At 42.5% G+C, this 14,243-nt stretch overlaps 1 protein-coding gene across 1 annotated transcript; it reads right to left on the bottom strand.

Moving 5' to 3' along the window:
• Window positions 1–1,401: 1,401 nt before the first annotated feature.
• On the bottom strand, window positions 1,402–14,243 carry cfi (complement factor I). The gene is made up of 16 exons (XM_030076826.1): window positions 14,074–14,243; window positions 13,603–13,756; window positions 12,869–12,932; window positions 11,807–11,981; window positions 10,480–10,700; window positions 10,251–10,361; window positions 10,003–10,125; window positions 9,467–9,499; window positions 8,761–8,781; window positions 8,423–8,565; window positions 6,542–6,645; window positions 5,968–6,072; window positions 5,555–5,733; window positions 4,348–4,449; window positions 4,090–4,238; window positions 1,402–1,478 (listed from the first exon to the last, which is right to left on the bottom strand). Exons 1-16 carry the CDS (start codon window positions 14,241–14,243, stop codon window positions 1,410–1,412), a joined length of 1,923 nt encoding a protein of 640 aa, XP_029932686.1. The 3' UTR covers window positions 1,402–1,409.

Consider the following 14,243-nt stretch of genomic DNA (forward strand, 5'->3'; position numbering starts at 1 on the left):
ACGCACACACACACACACACACACACACACACACAATAATTACGTCTTCAGTATTATTGCTCGCAGGTGAATGGGACAGGTAATAGGCCTAATAGATTTACAAGGAGATCAGTGAATGGCAACTACAGGGTAGCAATGCGCACCGCCGCTTTTGGTCAGTCGTCTTACACAGTGAAAGGGATAGCCTACATTTGTGGAATGCTCCACCAACTGAAATAAAAAAAAGAAACTGAATATCAAAATATTTAATGATAAGGTTAAACTCTGGTTGAAATCCAACCACATGTGTGAACCCAGGTTCCTGAGACCCAGGTCCGGGAGTCAGGTTCTGCCACTTGGTCTCATGGGTTCACACTAACCCTGAACCTCTGGTGGAGTGTGTTGTCAGGTTTTGGGTTTTTTTTTTTTTTTTTTTTTCTTCTGTGGTTTAAATTGTTCACAGACTATTTTTCTCATTCCTTGTTTACAGTGTTTATATTGCTCATTCCTTGTTTACAGTGTTTATATTGCTCTTTGGTACTGTTATCTGTTTATACTGTTTATTGTGTAAATTGTGCTTCGTATCTTGCTATCCACTTTGCTGCTGTGATGCGTGAAATTTCCCCACCGTGGGACTAATAAAGGAATATCTTATCTTATCTTATCTTAACATTAACTGGCATAATTTAAACTGGTGATGACACAGCTTTTATGACTGTAATTCGGCACTGTAATTTTGTACATTTGTAATTTAGGGAACGTTATTGCTTTTGTCACTGCTTTTGTATCCGCACACATTAGAGCTTCATGCAGGATTTGGTGTTATTGATTATTTTTTAAATAGGTACTGTAGATACTTGTATAGAAAGGCCCAATTAGGGACTGGGGTCGCAAACTAGCCTCGGCTATAAACCCCATATACAATGCAACGGTTTCATGTTTTTATAACTTGATAGTTTTTTGTATTGTCCCTGTTAAATAAACATTAAAAAAAAAAAAAAAAAAAAAAAAAAAAACAGAGACAGAGGACAACGGAAACAGCTCCACCTTGTCCAAAAGATATGGACTAAGACAGTGTGTGTGTGTGTGTGTGTGTGTGCAGGTGCAGAGCGACCTCAGCAGGCTGCAGAGTGCCGTGCGGCTGCAGCTGCTGGTGGATCAGATCCTTTACTGAATTGGAGAAGTAATTTGAGGGAAACACCAGCAGGGGGAGCTCCAGCATCATCTGTAGGATCATGTGCAGTTTAATTTCTCATTAGGTTGACCTGATGTGTGTTTTGCAGGAAAAGACTCCACACACTGATCAGCACAGCACTGACGTTTATTGATCATCAGCAGTTACACACTCAGCTGACTGACGGGAAAACACACACGTGGATCATGGGGCCAGCTAAACACCCAAGTGTGTGTGTGTGTGTGTGTGTGAGACATCAGGAGTTATATCTGGTTACAGCTGGCCAACCCGTGTGGCTTCTGATCCACTCAAAGTAATGAGCGACCTGAGAGAGAGATAGAGAGAGAGAGAGAGAGAGAGAGAGAGTATTAGTGACCATTAGACTGTACTCTCTTGCTGTATGTTTTGCAGACATGTTTCTTTCTTTTTTTCTTTTTTTTTTTTTATCTGTGTAAACAATACAACAGCAAACATGCCATTCCTGTTTGGTTTGGTTTGTCTTTCACCTTTAAAGAAAAATAAAAACAAACAAAGAAATGAAATAATAAATTATTATTACTATTATTATTATTATTATTATCATCGTTAAATATCATTTTCCCAGGGACTATTTTATAGTTATCATTAATAATAATAATAATAATAATAATAATAATACATATATACATACATACATACAAAACAAAAGCAAGAAAAAAAAATTTTGAAAGACTCTTTCTTTTGCTATTCATTAATAATAATATAGTAATAAAAATAATGCCATTAGTGTTTGTTATTATTATTATCATTATTATGATTATTATTGTGGTTGATGTTATTACAAATGAACATTTCCATTTTATACAAATAGTAATAGAAGAAGAAGAAGAAGAAGAAGAAGAAGAAGAAGAAGAAGAAGAAGAAGAAGAAGAACTAGTAGAAAGAAAGCTATTCGGGTGCAGGGTTTCAACAGAGCAGGTGAATGAAGTGGGAAAGCAGCTGCTTGGTAATGGATCTTATAGCAGCCTATTTTATGTTTTTTTTTTTCCTTAAATTGTAAAGCCTATATTACTTAGTCAAACTTGAAAAGAGCGCTTTTTCAGTTTACTCCGAGCCCTTTTTTTTCTTTCTTTTTTTTTTTTTTTTTTTTTTGGACAAATGAGAGAATGCACAGGCAAATTGAAATATCTGACAACAGTTGAAGTAGCTTTGATGGATGTGTTTCCTATCTAAAAACACCAGAGTAGCTTATATAGACTATAATATATTCTGGTACAGTACATAAATCATATATAATGCCGGGTGAGAAGGCCTTGTTGTTTGGGCTTCGAGGTTTAAACGCACGCAGACGGTTTCAAGAACTCCCCAGACTTAGGCTTTATCAATTTAGAAACATCTCCTGATCAACCCGACGGTTTCAAGTCTCCCCCCACGTCGCCGCACCGCTCCTGTGGTTTTCATTTGGTCAAACTGCTGTCAATCACGTCGGCACCGTAACGCCTACCCAATCAGCACGAAGGGGCGGGGCATTATAAAGACTTAGCTCCCGGCACGAAACGCGAGACGTGCTAGTTTCCACCGGCCGGCATCGGAGTTAACGGCGGTTGGTAGCTTCTCGTAGATTTTCGCACCTGGGATTTACTTGGACTATTTTTTTTTCTTGTTTCGGCTTTTTATATATAGTCTAAAGGTAAGGATTAAACTTTTTACTTCTATGGCCCGTTGGTTTATTTCAGTGTAACGTTATTTACTTGACGTGTTCAACAAGTGCTAGCATAACCGGTGGATGACTAACGTGTTTCTGGTCAGTTCACCGTGTTAACTTACGGCTGGTCGACTTTTCCTTTCTTTAAGTTGTATTTCCTGTCTTTACAACTGGTTTGTTTATTTTATCTCATTGTATTTTATTATTAGTTTCTTTCTTTCTTTTTCTTTATATGAGCAGCATCTAACTCCACAGAGTTACCCCCGTCCCACCAATCACAGCACTGTTGCTAGGCCGCTTCACCCGCCCCTCTTGCCTTTCGTCCAATCAGAGGGAGGCCCAAGGTCAACGTCACAGAAATTTAAAGAAATGTAAAAATTTTCTCCAAACAGCATCAGAGTACAAATTATTTTATGTACCCAATACTATGTATACCTATCTATTGAAAGAAATATATACATGTGTATTGTAGTGTTTTAGTTAGCAGGCTAGTGAGTGTGAATTAGCCACTTGCTGTGCTATTTGTGAGCATTTTCCATGATGTAAGCTAACCAGGCGATAGACTCAAAAAGATACTGTGCATTTTTTTCTTGCAAAGCTCGAAAAATATCATACATGAATGTGCATTATGCTTTGAATATTTTATGTGTAAAACTTTGGGGAAAATGCAAACTACATAAATATTACAGTTGTTAATCAATGTGCTAGCTTGTTTGACGTGGGCAAATTTCATGTAAATGCTGTTGCCGTCACATTAGTTAGTCGTGTTTCTCTCAGTTGTAAAGGTCTTTAATCCACCTTGGGCACTTAAAATGTCATAAAATGTCATTACTATTCAACAAATATGGAAATAAACAGGCTCATTTAATTCAGAATTGTTTGTTCCGTAGAAATTATGGTTGTTGCGGAAAGTTAGTGCCTCAAAATAATTATTTTAGAGTATGACGGAAAAGGGTACGGTGAAGGTGCGTACTTTATACCTTTATAGCTAACTTTTATATTGAAAATGATCTAACTCACTTTTTACTCACCTGTCGTACTGACATGTAGAGAGAAATGCTCCTTGGACGTACCTGTGCTTAGTTATGTGGGAAAACGTCCTGGTTTAATTTACTACAGCAGCAGCTCTAACCTAAGGGAAGCTGATTATATTCTTACCTCTAACATTTTCTCCATTTCTGTTTTATCAGAGGCAGTATGGACAGAACCTGGGTCTTAAATGGCATGGGACGTCCCGTGTGATAAAGTTTACCTGTGTGTAGACCCCAGGGAAGCCCGGCTGGCCGCACCTCTCCCCCCAGCTCACGATGCCCCACAGGTAGGAAATACCCTGGTCATCCTCACACACCAGAGGGCCGCCACTGTCGCCCTGACACGAGTCCACGTCGCCTTTCAGATCCCCTACACACACACAGATCCAGATAAACTCAGACACTCTGTTGGCATCCACAGACCAGCTTGCTTTAATGAGTATAGTGCCACCACTGCTGACACACACTAACACTCGTACCTGCGCACATCATGCCTGGTTTGAAGCGATCCTTGTAGAACCTCTGGCAGTTGGAAATCAGGGAGACGTTGGCCCACAGTAACACCCTGGCTGATGAACCACCTGTAGACACAGTTTAACCATCAGCACTGACCCCCAGCTGGTTAGCTAACCAGCCAACTGACTAAATAATTAACCACATCTCTGATGATTTAACTGATTAATTGGCCACGTAAGTAAACTGAGAATAACTGAACCAACTCACTGATTAGGGACCATTAATTCAGATTTTCTCCATCGTGTATTACAACCCATCATATATCTGTGGGAGTGGATAGGGTTCATAGGTAGATAACTAGTAAACAAACTAAATCAGGATCTTTTAAAACCTTTTTCATGTTTTCATGTTCATGTAGTCAAGTGAAGTGATTTTGCTCCACAGGGACCCAGATGTGAAAAGGTATTTTGGTTTATGTTAAGTATTAGACTGTTTAGATGTCACACATGAGCGCTGACAAAAAAAAGTTTTAAGTATCATGGTGAGAGAAAAAGTTTATTTTTGTACTTCTACAGTTTACAGTAAATTAAATTACAGTGAAACTATTCCTTATTTTACTATTTTACTCTTAGAAGCTCCTTAAAGATGTCTGGGTGTCCCTGGACTGCACTGTTATTTCTGTTGCCCCTTTTCCACCAAAAACACCTGGTGCTAGTTTGTAGCTGGTGCTAGAGCCAGTGCTTAACTGGTGCCAACAAAGAACCGGTTTGCTTTCCCACTGGCCAAGAGCCAAGTCAGAGCCACGTCATTACGTCAGCATGAAACGTGATGCAAATACTGCTCGTGTGTTTACAAGCCTACATTGCATTCCAGAGGCGAAAAACGCAGTTATTGCCGGCTACCCATCGTATTCATGGTCGGAATGAACGGTGAGTATGTTTAGCTTTACGTTTATAGCGTTCGCTGCTCCCGTTTGAGTCTGTACGCCCGCGCACAGATGACGTGGTGGGTCGCGTCATCGGTTCTTTCTCTGGCTCCTGTTTAGCCCCTGCTCGCCGTTGGTGCTTGCTTGGAACCAATTTGGAACCAAGCACGGGCCAAACTTGTGGAAAACCAAAAAACTGGTGCTAAGTCAGGCACAGGCTCCGAACCAGCCCTGGAGCTGGTTTGGTGGAAAAGGGGTATTCGTGTCCATCACTGTGCCGTGGGTTTCTGTGGCCGGCGTCGTACCGGCAGTGGTGCGCCCCCACCCGGAGATGCTGCAGGTGTGGTTCGTCTGGAAGAGCTGTGGGCTCCAGGGGATGCAGACGGCACTGACGGCCGGGTTTTCTACCAGACACTCTTGTTTGAATGGAAGCTTCTCCAGCTCCACCAGAGCGATGTCGTTCTCATAGGTAGCTGCATTGTACCTATGTGGGTGGGGGGTGAGGGGGTCATCCCATCGTTACAAGTCTGTTTCTTTTAAGGAACAAATTATGAAGGTAAACAAATGAAATACAAAAAGTAGAACAAGAGAAAAACTGAGAAACTGTGCTGATGATAAAAAAAATGATCCTCAATTCTGACTTCAGCTCTGAGGAATAACGAATTTAATTTATGAGAAAAAAGAATATATGTGCTTAAAGTCAGATTAGAGAACATACTTGGGGTGAATGTGGATGTCGTGAACGGGAACGACATCTGTCGTGTCTTGAGGTCTCCTTTTTTTCCACAGAGAAAACTTCACTTGAAAGGCAGATGGTTTGGGCCTGCATAGAGGGGAGAGAGGGAAGAGTTACTGCGACTGCTGTTGCAAATACCACAGCTGCTGGCTGGAGTACTGCAGCGTCTGGCTGAAGTACTGATAGTAGGTTCAGAATTACACAGGAAAAAAATACCAACGGTCTCAGAGGCGAACCTGGTTAAGAGTTGTTTTGGAGCTCAGTTTTGTTTTTACCTCCTATTCCCTGAGGGAGGAGCTCCTCAGAAAGAAGCGAACTCTGGTCAGGACTGTTCTGAAAACCAAGCCTGAGCTTCCCCTGAAACTCCTTACTAACTGAATTTATGTGCATATCTGTAACATATTTACTGCTTTATATATTTAATTTTTCTTGCATTTATAATGAATGATGTGCTGGACGTCTCTGCTTGCATTCTGTTATTTCGTTCTCCTGGACCTTTATTGAAATGGCAGTGACACCCATGGTATACAGTCACACTAACCCTCACCCATCGTACCTGACACAGTGAGCGGCCGTGAGCACCCAACAGCCTCCGATGTACGCCCCTCCACAGTCGAGCTTGCCATACTCCTCGATACCAACCTGCCACTGGATCTGAGTCTGCAGACAGACGAGGAAAGTACAGATTGAAGCAGGTTCAGTTGCCTTCATCTTACCACAGTTAACGTGTGAAGAATGTCAGTGTGCTAGCGTTATCCTCCAGCCAAATGGTGTCAATGGCCCTCAGCCTCCATCTGTGACAACAAAAACCATTCATGTTTCCACTGTGGTGCCGATCGCCCTGCAGTCTGGTCCCGTCCATGCAGCCAGCAGGAAGCAGGAAGCGAGGGGTTTAAGTCTGCAGACCCGGCACCAACTAACTCCTGCAGAACTACGTACCACGGGATTTTTTTTCCTTTAAAAGCAACTGTGCATTGTGTGCTTTACCTGCCTTGTACTGAGACCTCAGTTTTTTTTCAGTTTTTGGCGGCCCTGTCCCATCTGCCAGCTCTCTCACTATATATCTCATATAATGTCCTCATTTCGGTAAACGCTGTCGATTTGACGTTGTCCTCTGCTCAGATAGTGAGCAGAGCCCTAATGTCCTGGTTTGACCAGCACTGCCGCTTGTTCTCCATATTTCTTTTCTCCGTTATTTTGCTGCTACAAAACGAGCTGCTGTGTTGACATCTGTACCAGCTGCACCGTCTCTCCGCCCACAGCCAGGTAAGCCCCGCCCACGAGCCTTAACTCTGCCTCATTAGTGCCATCGACACCTGTAAAACTGGCCCGACAGCCTCACTGAGTACGTTTACATGCACACCATATTCCGGTTCGGCTCAATATTCCGGTTAAGGTAACTGCGCCGCGGCAACTGGAATATTCTGTTTACATGTTACTTGGCATGCCCCCGTGTTTCGGTGTATTCCACTCTCTGACGTAATGCGACAGTCAGCCGCGGGGGGCAGCAGCACGCGTATAGGCGTCTGGTCTGCCGGAAAACAGACGAAGAAGTCTTCTTCCTCGTCGTCTTCTTTTTCTTCTTCTTCTGTCGCTATTTCTATGTTTTCTCCCATCGATATCCTCCATGATATTTAAGTCTTTCATTAGCTGAAGGTGGACTGCCGTCTCCTGGCTCTTGCTGCTGTTCGCCATGCCGTTTTCCCCGCTTGCAGGTAACCATAGCAACAAAGACGCCACAGAATTCCTTGTGAGTCGAGCATGCACAGTCGTGACTGAATATTCTGGTTCGGGGAGTTTTCCGACTAAGGTGTTTACAAGCCCCAATACTCCGGTTGGAACAGGCACATGCCAGGTGGCTTATTCGGAATTCTCTCCAACCGGAATATGACCTTAATCGGGTTCGGTGCGTGTTTACATGACACGTGCGCAACCGGAATATTGCGAATATTCCGGTTAATACAGGAATAAGGTGTGCATGTAAACGTGCTCAATGAGGCGCCATCAAAGACCAGAAGTGATGATGGAAACACAGCTGGCCTTGGCATGCACCAGCATGCCTGCAGTTGGCACAACAATGGAAAGGCAGCTAACGGTAGCTTCTGCATGAAGGAGGCTGTGTCCACACAGTCCCATCACCTGAGCACGGATATTAAAAGTTGACAGAGCAATGTTAAACAATATTACATATTGCTGCTCTCAAGTGAAAATCATGCATCTCCAAAGTGTCGAATTAAAATTTAAATTCAAATTAAATCAAATTAAATTACATTTTTCAATTTAGATTGATAACTGTATGTTTCAGATTAATTTTGTAGAAATGAACACTCTGAACCCATCAAGGTGCAGGTTCTCATGTTAAGAAATGTAAATAAAATGTAAGATACATGGTTTTCACTGGTTATATTAAGATACTGAAAATAAAAGGTAAACAAACCGGTTTAGCTGGGACTCCTCCCACCACCCTCTTGACTCGGCCACCCGGCACTCGCTCCTCCTCTTCCTCGTCATCCACTGTGGTGGAGTTGGGAATCCCACAGTACAGCTTTGACTCTAAATGCTGTCTGTTGGCCCTTGTCTCTGCGTACACACACACACACACACACACACAATGAATTTGAATTTGCGATGATTTGAGTATGTGACACTAAGTCCCATTTCAGATGATTTCACTCAAAGTTTACAAGAGCCTTACTTCTGCTATTACTCAACATAACAGCTGTTAAATTTATTTTTAAATTAAATGCACTGTAGCACTTTGGTTTACCTACTTACCACTTTTTGGAGAGATGTATTCTGGAAAAAAAAATACAAATATTCCCATCAGGTACAAGTTTAGTGATATTCCAGTTTCATTCAGTTCCAGACCCGAGGTAGCGTCAACAGATGAGGTCACCATGGTGCTGTGGGGATCACCATGGTAGTGCGTTTAACCGTTGTGTTTTAGGCGTTGCAGAGCTTATTAACCCTCTTGGTTAAAGTTTTGAGTTACTTATTGTTAAACTACTTCACTGTAACTGTTTCATTACCCAGCATTTTCATTTAGAGGGCTGAATTTCTGGAAAAGACACACTGACTGCTGTTCATTTGACTCTGTTTGGCCCCATTTTAGCCCCTGTGTCGCCCCCTGGAGGCGGAAACACACATTCTTGGAGGTTAAATACCTTTCTGTGGAAAGTGTGTGTGGTTAATGTGGTTGGTGCAGTTTGTTTGGGCAGGTATGGACACAGTAATCACCGGTGTGGACTGAAACAGCTGATGTGACACCGTTAAACCGGGCTGGTGTGGGCGCATCACCGCAGTGAAAAAAATCATTTGACCCTGATTTGATTCATAGGAAGTGGATGGTGCAGAAGATGTGGGTAAGAGCAAATTTGCTGCTGCTGATGAGCAGTGTAACGCACTTCTGGCATCGTGTTGGTGTGTGTTTTGGTGAAGGGATCACATGACGGGTAGTGTGTTGCTATGGTAACAATTGTACCTGTGTTTTTGAGTGTTCTGGCCTCGAACCGTGCTGTGAAAAAACAAACAAACAGGTAAAACAGTTAAGAACAACACGGTGTTGTTAATTTAACACTGTCTAATTGTGTAAACACACACACACACACACACACTGTCTCTCCCTCAGCTCCAGCTGTCCAGTCTGACCAGTTCAGCTCAGCAGCTCTGCCATCAATTCTACCTTTTAACAAAGTTTATAATGTTCAGTTTGTGTTGACATTGTGCAGAATGTGTCACTTTAATTCTGTGTTTGTTACTGAGGTTGTAGTTTGCAGAGGTCTGCTACTGGACTGCATTATACTGAGAGGGGTTTCTAGTTTTTTGTCCTCCCTATTTATATACAATGATGAGGGACAGAATAGTGGAAACAGCTGTCAGTAAAGTGCAGCACTAACTGTGAGCTCAATGCCAAACATAGAAGTGAATGAACACCTCTGTTACCGTGACAACAAGACAAGCTGAGCATTATAGGCATATGTACGTGTGTGTGTGTGTGTGTGTGTGTGTAAGCCTCACTCCTGTCAGCAGTATGAACCGGTGATTCATCTTTGCCGTCCAGACAGTCGACGATTCCATCGCGAACCGCCTCTTTGTGCACACACACACCCGTCCTGCAGTGGAATGCATCGTTTCTGCACTCTGACACACACACACACACACACACACACACACACACACACACACACACACACAAACACATGTTAAGTCATTGTATGATACTATTGGTTTTAATGGGATGGTATAGCTTGGTGTGTGTGTGTTACTTTTGCAGCACATCTCGTCACTGCGGTCTCCACAGTCGTCCACTCCGTCACATGTCTGCTCCACAGACACACACTTCTTGTTCACACACTTGAATTCACAGTTGTCCTCCTCTGTGATGGACACACACACACAAACAAACACACAGGATCGTTAACATGCCAGTAAAGTTCCTCATATCAAAGTAACAGTTGACCACAATACAGTCGACTGAGAGGCACTGATCCTGACCTTGGGTTTCCGTGTAGCACGTTGCTGTGGCGACGGTCGCTGTGGCGGCGGTCGCTGTGGCGGCGGTCGCTGTGATCTCGGTCGGGTCGTAGATGACACACTCAGCTAGGGAGCGCTCGTAACCTTGACAACGAACACTCACACAACTCCCTGGCAACGGCTCGTTGCTAGGGTCGGCTGTCAGGGAGTGATAGGGGACGACCCTGGCTGACGCTGCTCCACTGCGCTTGCACACACACACACACACGCACACACACACACACACACACACTTATTAGAGATTGAGTGTGTTGAATTGTCGTTTTCATGGTGGAATTGTAATGTGGCCGTGTTGGAGGCCTCAGCTCTGTGAACTGTGGGCTGTTATTTTTTTTATACTGCCATGTAAATCAACATCATTATTTTTTGTTAATTTTAGAGGATTTCTTCTCAGCTTATGTCGTGGTGGTCCAGTAGTATCTTGGCAAATAGAGGAATAAATGAGCACTTGAGCAGTCTAGCATGCAGGGGTCACAGGCAGCGCTTGGTCCAGTGTGTTTGGCTTTCATTTGATACTGGTGTGGTTTTATTATGAGCTCCCACAGCTTGAACTGATGGGGGCGCTGTCTGCACATCTGCACAAAGACAAACTGCAGCTGTATGTTTGTTTTACGTTAGTCAGCAGCACAGTCTGATGTTAAAGGTAGAATTGGGTTCATACAGATGTACTGGCTGTTCTGATGCTGGAGTTTTTCATCAGTGTGTATGTTGTTTGTGTCGTACAGCAGCAACGGTCCAAAAGCCGTAACATCTGTGTTTCCTGTTCCCCCGCTGAGTAAAATGAAAAATAATGAAAATCAAATGGTGCGCATGCAAACCATTTCTTTGCCTGCTGTCTCAGTCTAGTGTTGTATGTGAGACTGGTGTCAACTGATGTCCATGACCCGAACACATGCCTGACATGACTTTAAACAAACACCATAGACTGTTTCACAAAATCTTGTTTGGTTCAGGTGGCGTATGAAATGCATTGTGGGATTATTTGGGTGTGGCATCATTCACTTATCCAATCCCTGAGACTCTTTGGTGTGGTTAGCACTTTATAAAGGATAACACCTTTTGCTGAGCCAAAGAAATCATATTCCTGTTAAAGAAACTGCATGACATAAAGACCTAAGTTGTACAGTTCCTTTCTAAAAAACTAAATTATCAAAAGGCTTTGCACATATGGAAGAACAGCAGTGAACACCAGTAATGTACTACACTGTGGACTTGTGTGTTAAACGTATGTGTGTGTGTGTGTGTGTGTGTGTGTGTGTGTAAACATATTCGGGGGGTGTCTCCTCACAGTTTGTGCTTGGCGTCCTTGCAGGCGGCGTTAGCAGCAGCCATGTCCCACAGCGTCCCACACACCAGCACCTCCTTCCCAGGTCCTTCTTCTATGCTGCTCCCGTTAGAGGGGAGGAAGAGCTTCACCACGCCGCTCTGTGGGTCTATGAAACTGCTGAACCTTGAATTACTGTCTGACAGGGAAACAAGGAGAGAGAGAGACCCTCAGTTTAAAAAAAACATTCACTTAATAGAAAGGCGTGTTTTGATGATCTAAAATCAATATGAAATCAAATCTATCAAATCTATAAAAATGTTAGCAACTGTTTTGAATACGACCACACAAACCAAGCTACCGCTATTGCTAACAAGCTATCTTACCTACATGCTGTTAGCTGGCTATCTAGAAAGGCTGATTTGATGATAAAAAAAAAAAAAAACATATCATCATATTATGTAATGTTGATAATATTGAGATGATATGATATATTACAGAAAAATAATCTTGATAAGTGGTTCCAATACTGACTTTTAAAGCATGCTCAACAATAAACAGGCTTCAGACCTAATGAGAATTAAATGTTATACTGAGATTTGACAGATAATACATATGGGTATTTTTTGACCCATTTATGAAAACTTAGGGTAGTAACATATAACATCTGTTTTTTTAAAAAAGTACAAAACATAGCCTAAATACAAATTTTGAATAGGACAGGGGAATACCTAGAACATGTAAAGATGAAATATATTCATTGCAAGGTTATTGAAAATAGAGAGAAAAAAACAACCAACACCAGTCATTTTTGACATACTTATGCATCTAAGGGTTTTTCATTTTTTGATTTATATTAATTCTGTTGCTGTACAAATGCCAGTTGGAACACTTTGTGACTACTCAGATTAATAATCTACCTCAGTCATGACCTCAGGAAAGCTTCAAATACTTAAGTCTTGATCAATATAGTAGAATATGTAATACGAATAAAAACTGTTTCATTACCACAATCTGCACAAAAGCAATCTACAAACTGCAAAACGTTTAGAAGCCACAGAACCTTTTGCATGTTTCCCAGCTCACCTTCACAGTTTTCCCCAAAGTGGGACATCATGGATATTCCCGTGCGGCAGGAGAGAACCATCACCTGATGGACGGACGGACAGACATGCAGACATAGAAACGTGTTGACACAAACTGGAAGGAAAGCGATTTTTCATACAGAATGTAGAAAAGCACAAAGCCCCTACCTGTTTTTAGAGAAGTTTTGAAAGGATTTCCTGTCCTGCAAAGGAACTACAGATCCCACAAACTACCTACCTACCCCACAGTAGTTTGGCTTGCTTCAGCTTGAATTTGACAAATTGCAGGTTGTGTTGTGTGTGGATATTGTATACAGTGCTTTGTATTGTGTATACAGTGATTGTATTGTGTCAGTCATAATATACATCTTTCTTAAAACAAGGTTGATCTCACTGATTTGTGGAGCACGTAATCTTGTAGCTCGATGAGTCTACCTGCCAAGGTTGCATGATGATGTATGGTTAACGGATATTGTGGTTAATCATCGCTGTTTTCGCTTCACGATGTGGCTGGGATTTAATTTCCAGAACCTCACTGTTGAGCTCTTTTGCAAGTTACAAATTCAGTTTTGGCTGCCTGAGTACCCAGAATTCATGTCATCGCCAAGTCATTCGCAGCTGGTGTTATGATACAAAGCTCCTCAGTTCCTTCGTTACATCATCTCCCAGTAAGCAGGTTACCTTTGGGAAATGAACCCCCAACCCTAGCAGTGTAAGTGCCTTGCCCCTGGTCACCTGGCAGTAAGAGAGGTATTTCCTCGTGTTGCGTCCACAGACTGGGACCACGCCATCTCTGGGACACAGATAGGGCAGTTTACAGGAACAGTGACCGTTAATACAACGCTCCCATGGAGGACAGAAGACCAGGTCACATGACGCACGAGTGAACCTGACAGAGGGAGAGGAAGAAATAAATCATAGGGAAGCTGGAAAAGAACCAGAAAGTCAGTAAGATCGCAAAAACCTGGAGGAAAAATCGAATAAATCTATATTTGGTGACGCTAAAATCAAGAATGAGCAAAAAACACGAGAAAAATTAAGAGGACTGTCAAAGCATGAAGTACAATATATTAAAAAATAGGGACAGTCAAGGAATATGATGTGATAAAAATGGTAGGAAGGTGATAAACAGATATGAATGAGTGAACACAGTAATAAAGAGTGTTAGAGTGAAGGAATAAATCCAGTACAGGACAGAACACCTACTCTTTCTCCAGACACTCAGCTGGTCCAAGATAATCGTCTGTTTTACGGGGCGGTCTGGTGGGGGCGGGGCTAGCGGTGGTGGGGCTAGCAGTGGTGGGGCTAGTGGTCGGGGGGGCAGTTGCACAGGTTAGGAACGGTGGTTTCACCGGTTGACGGATCTGCTGCTGCAT

The sequence above is a fragment of the Myripristis murdjan genome, chromosome 18, assembly GCF_902150065.1.
Source record: "Myripristis murdjan chromosome 18, fMyrMur1.1, whole genome shotgun sequence".
Classification (NCBI taxonomy): domain Eukaryota; kingdom Metazoa; phylum Chordata; class Actinopteri; order Holocentriformes; family Holocentridae; genus Myripristis; species Myripristis murdjan.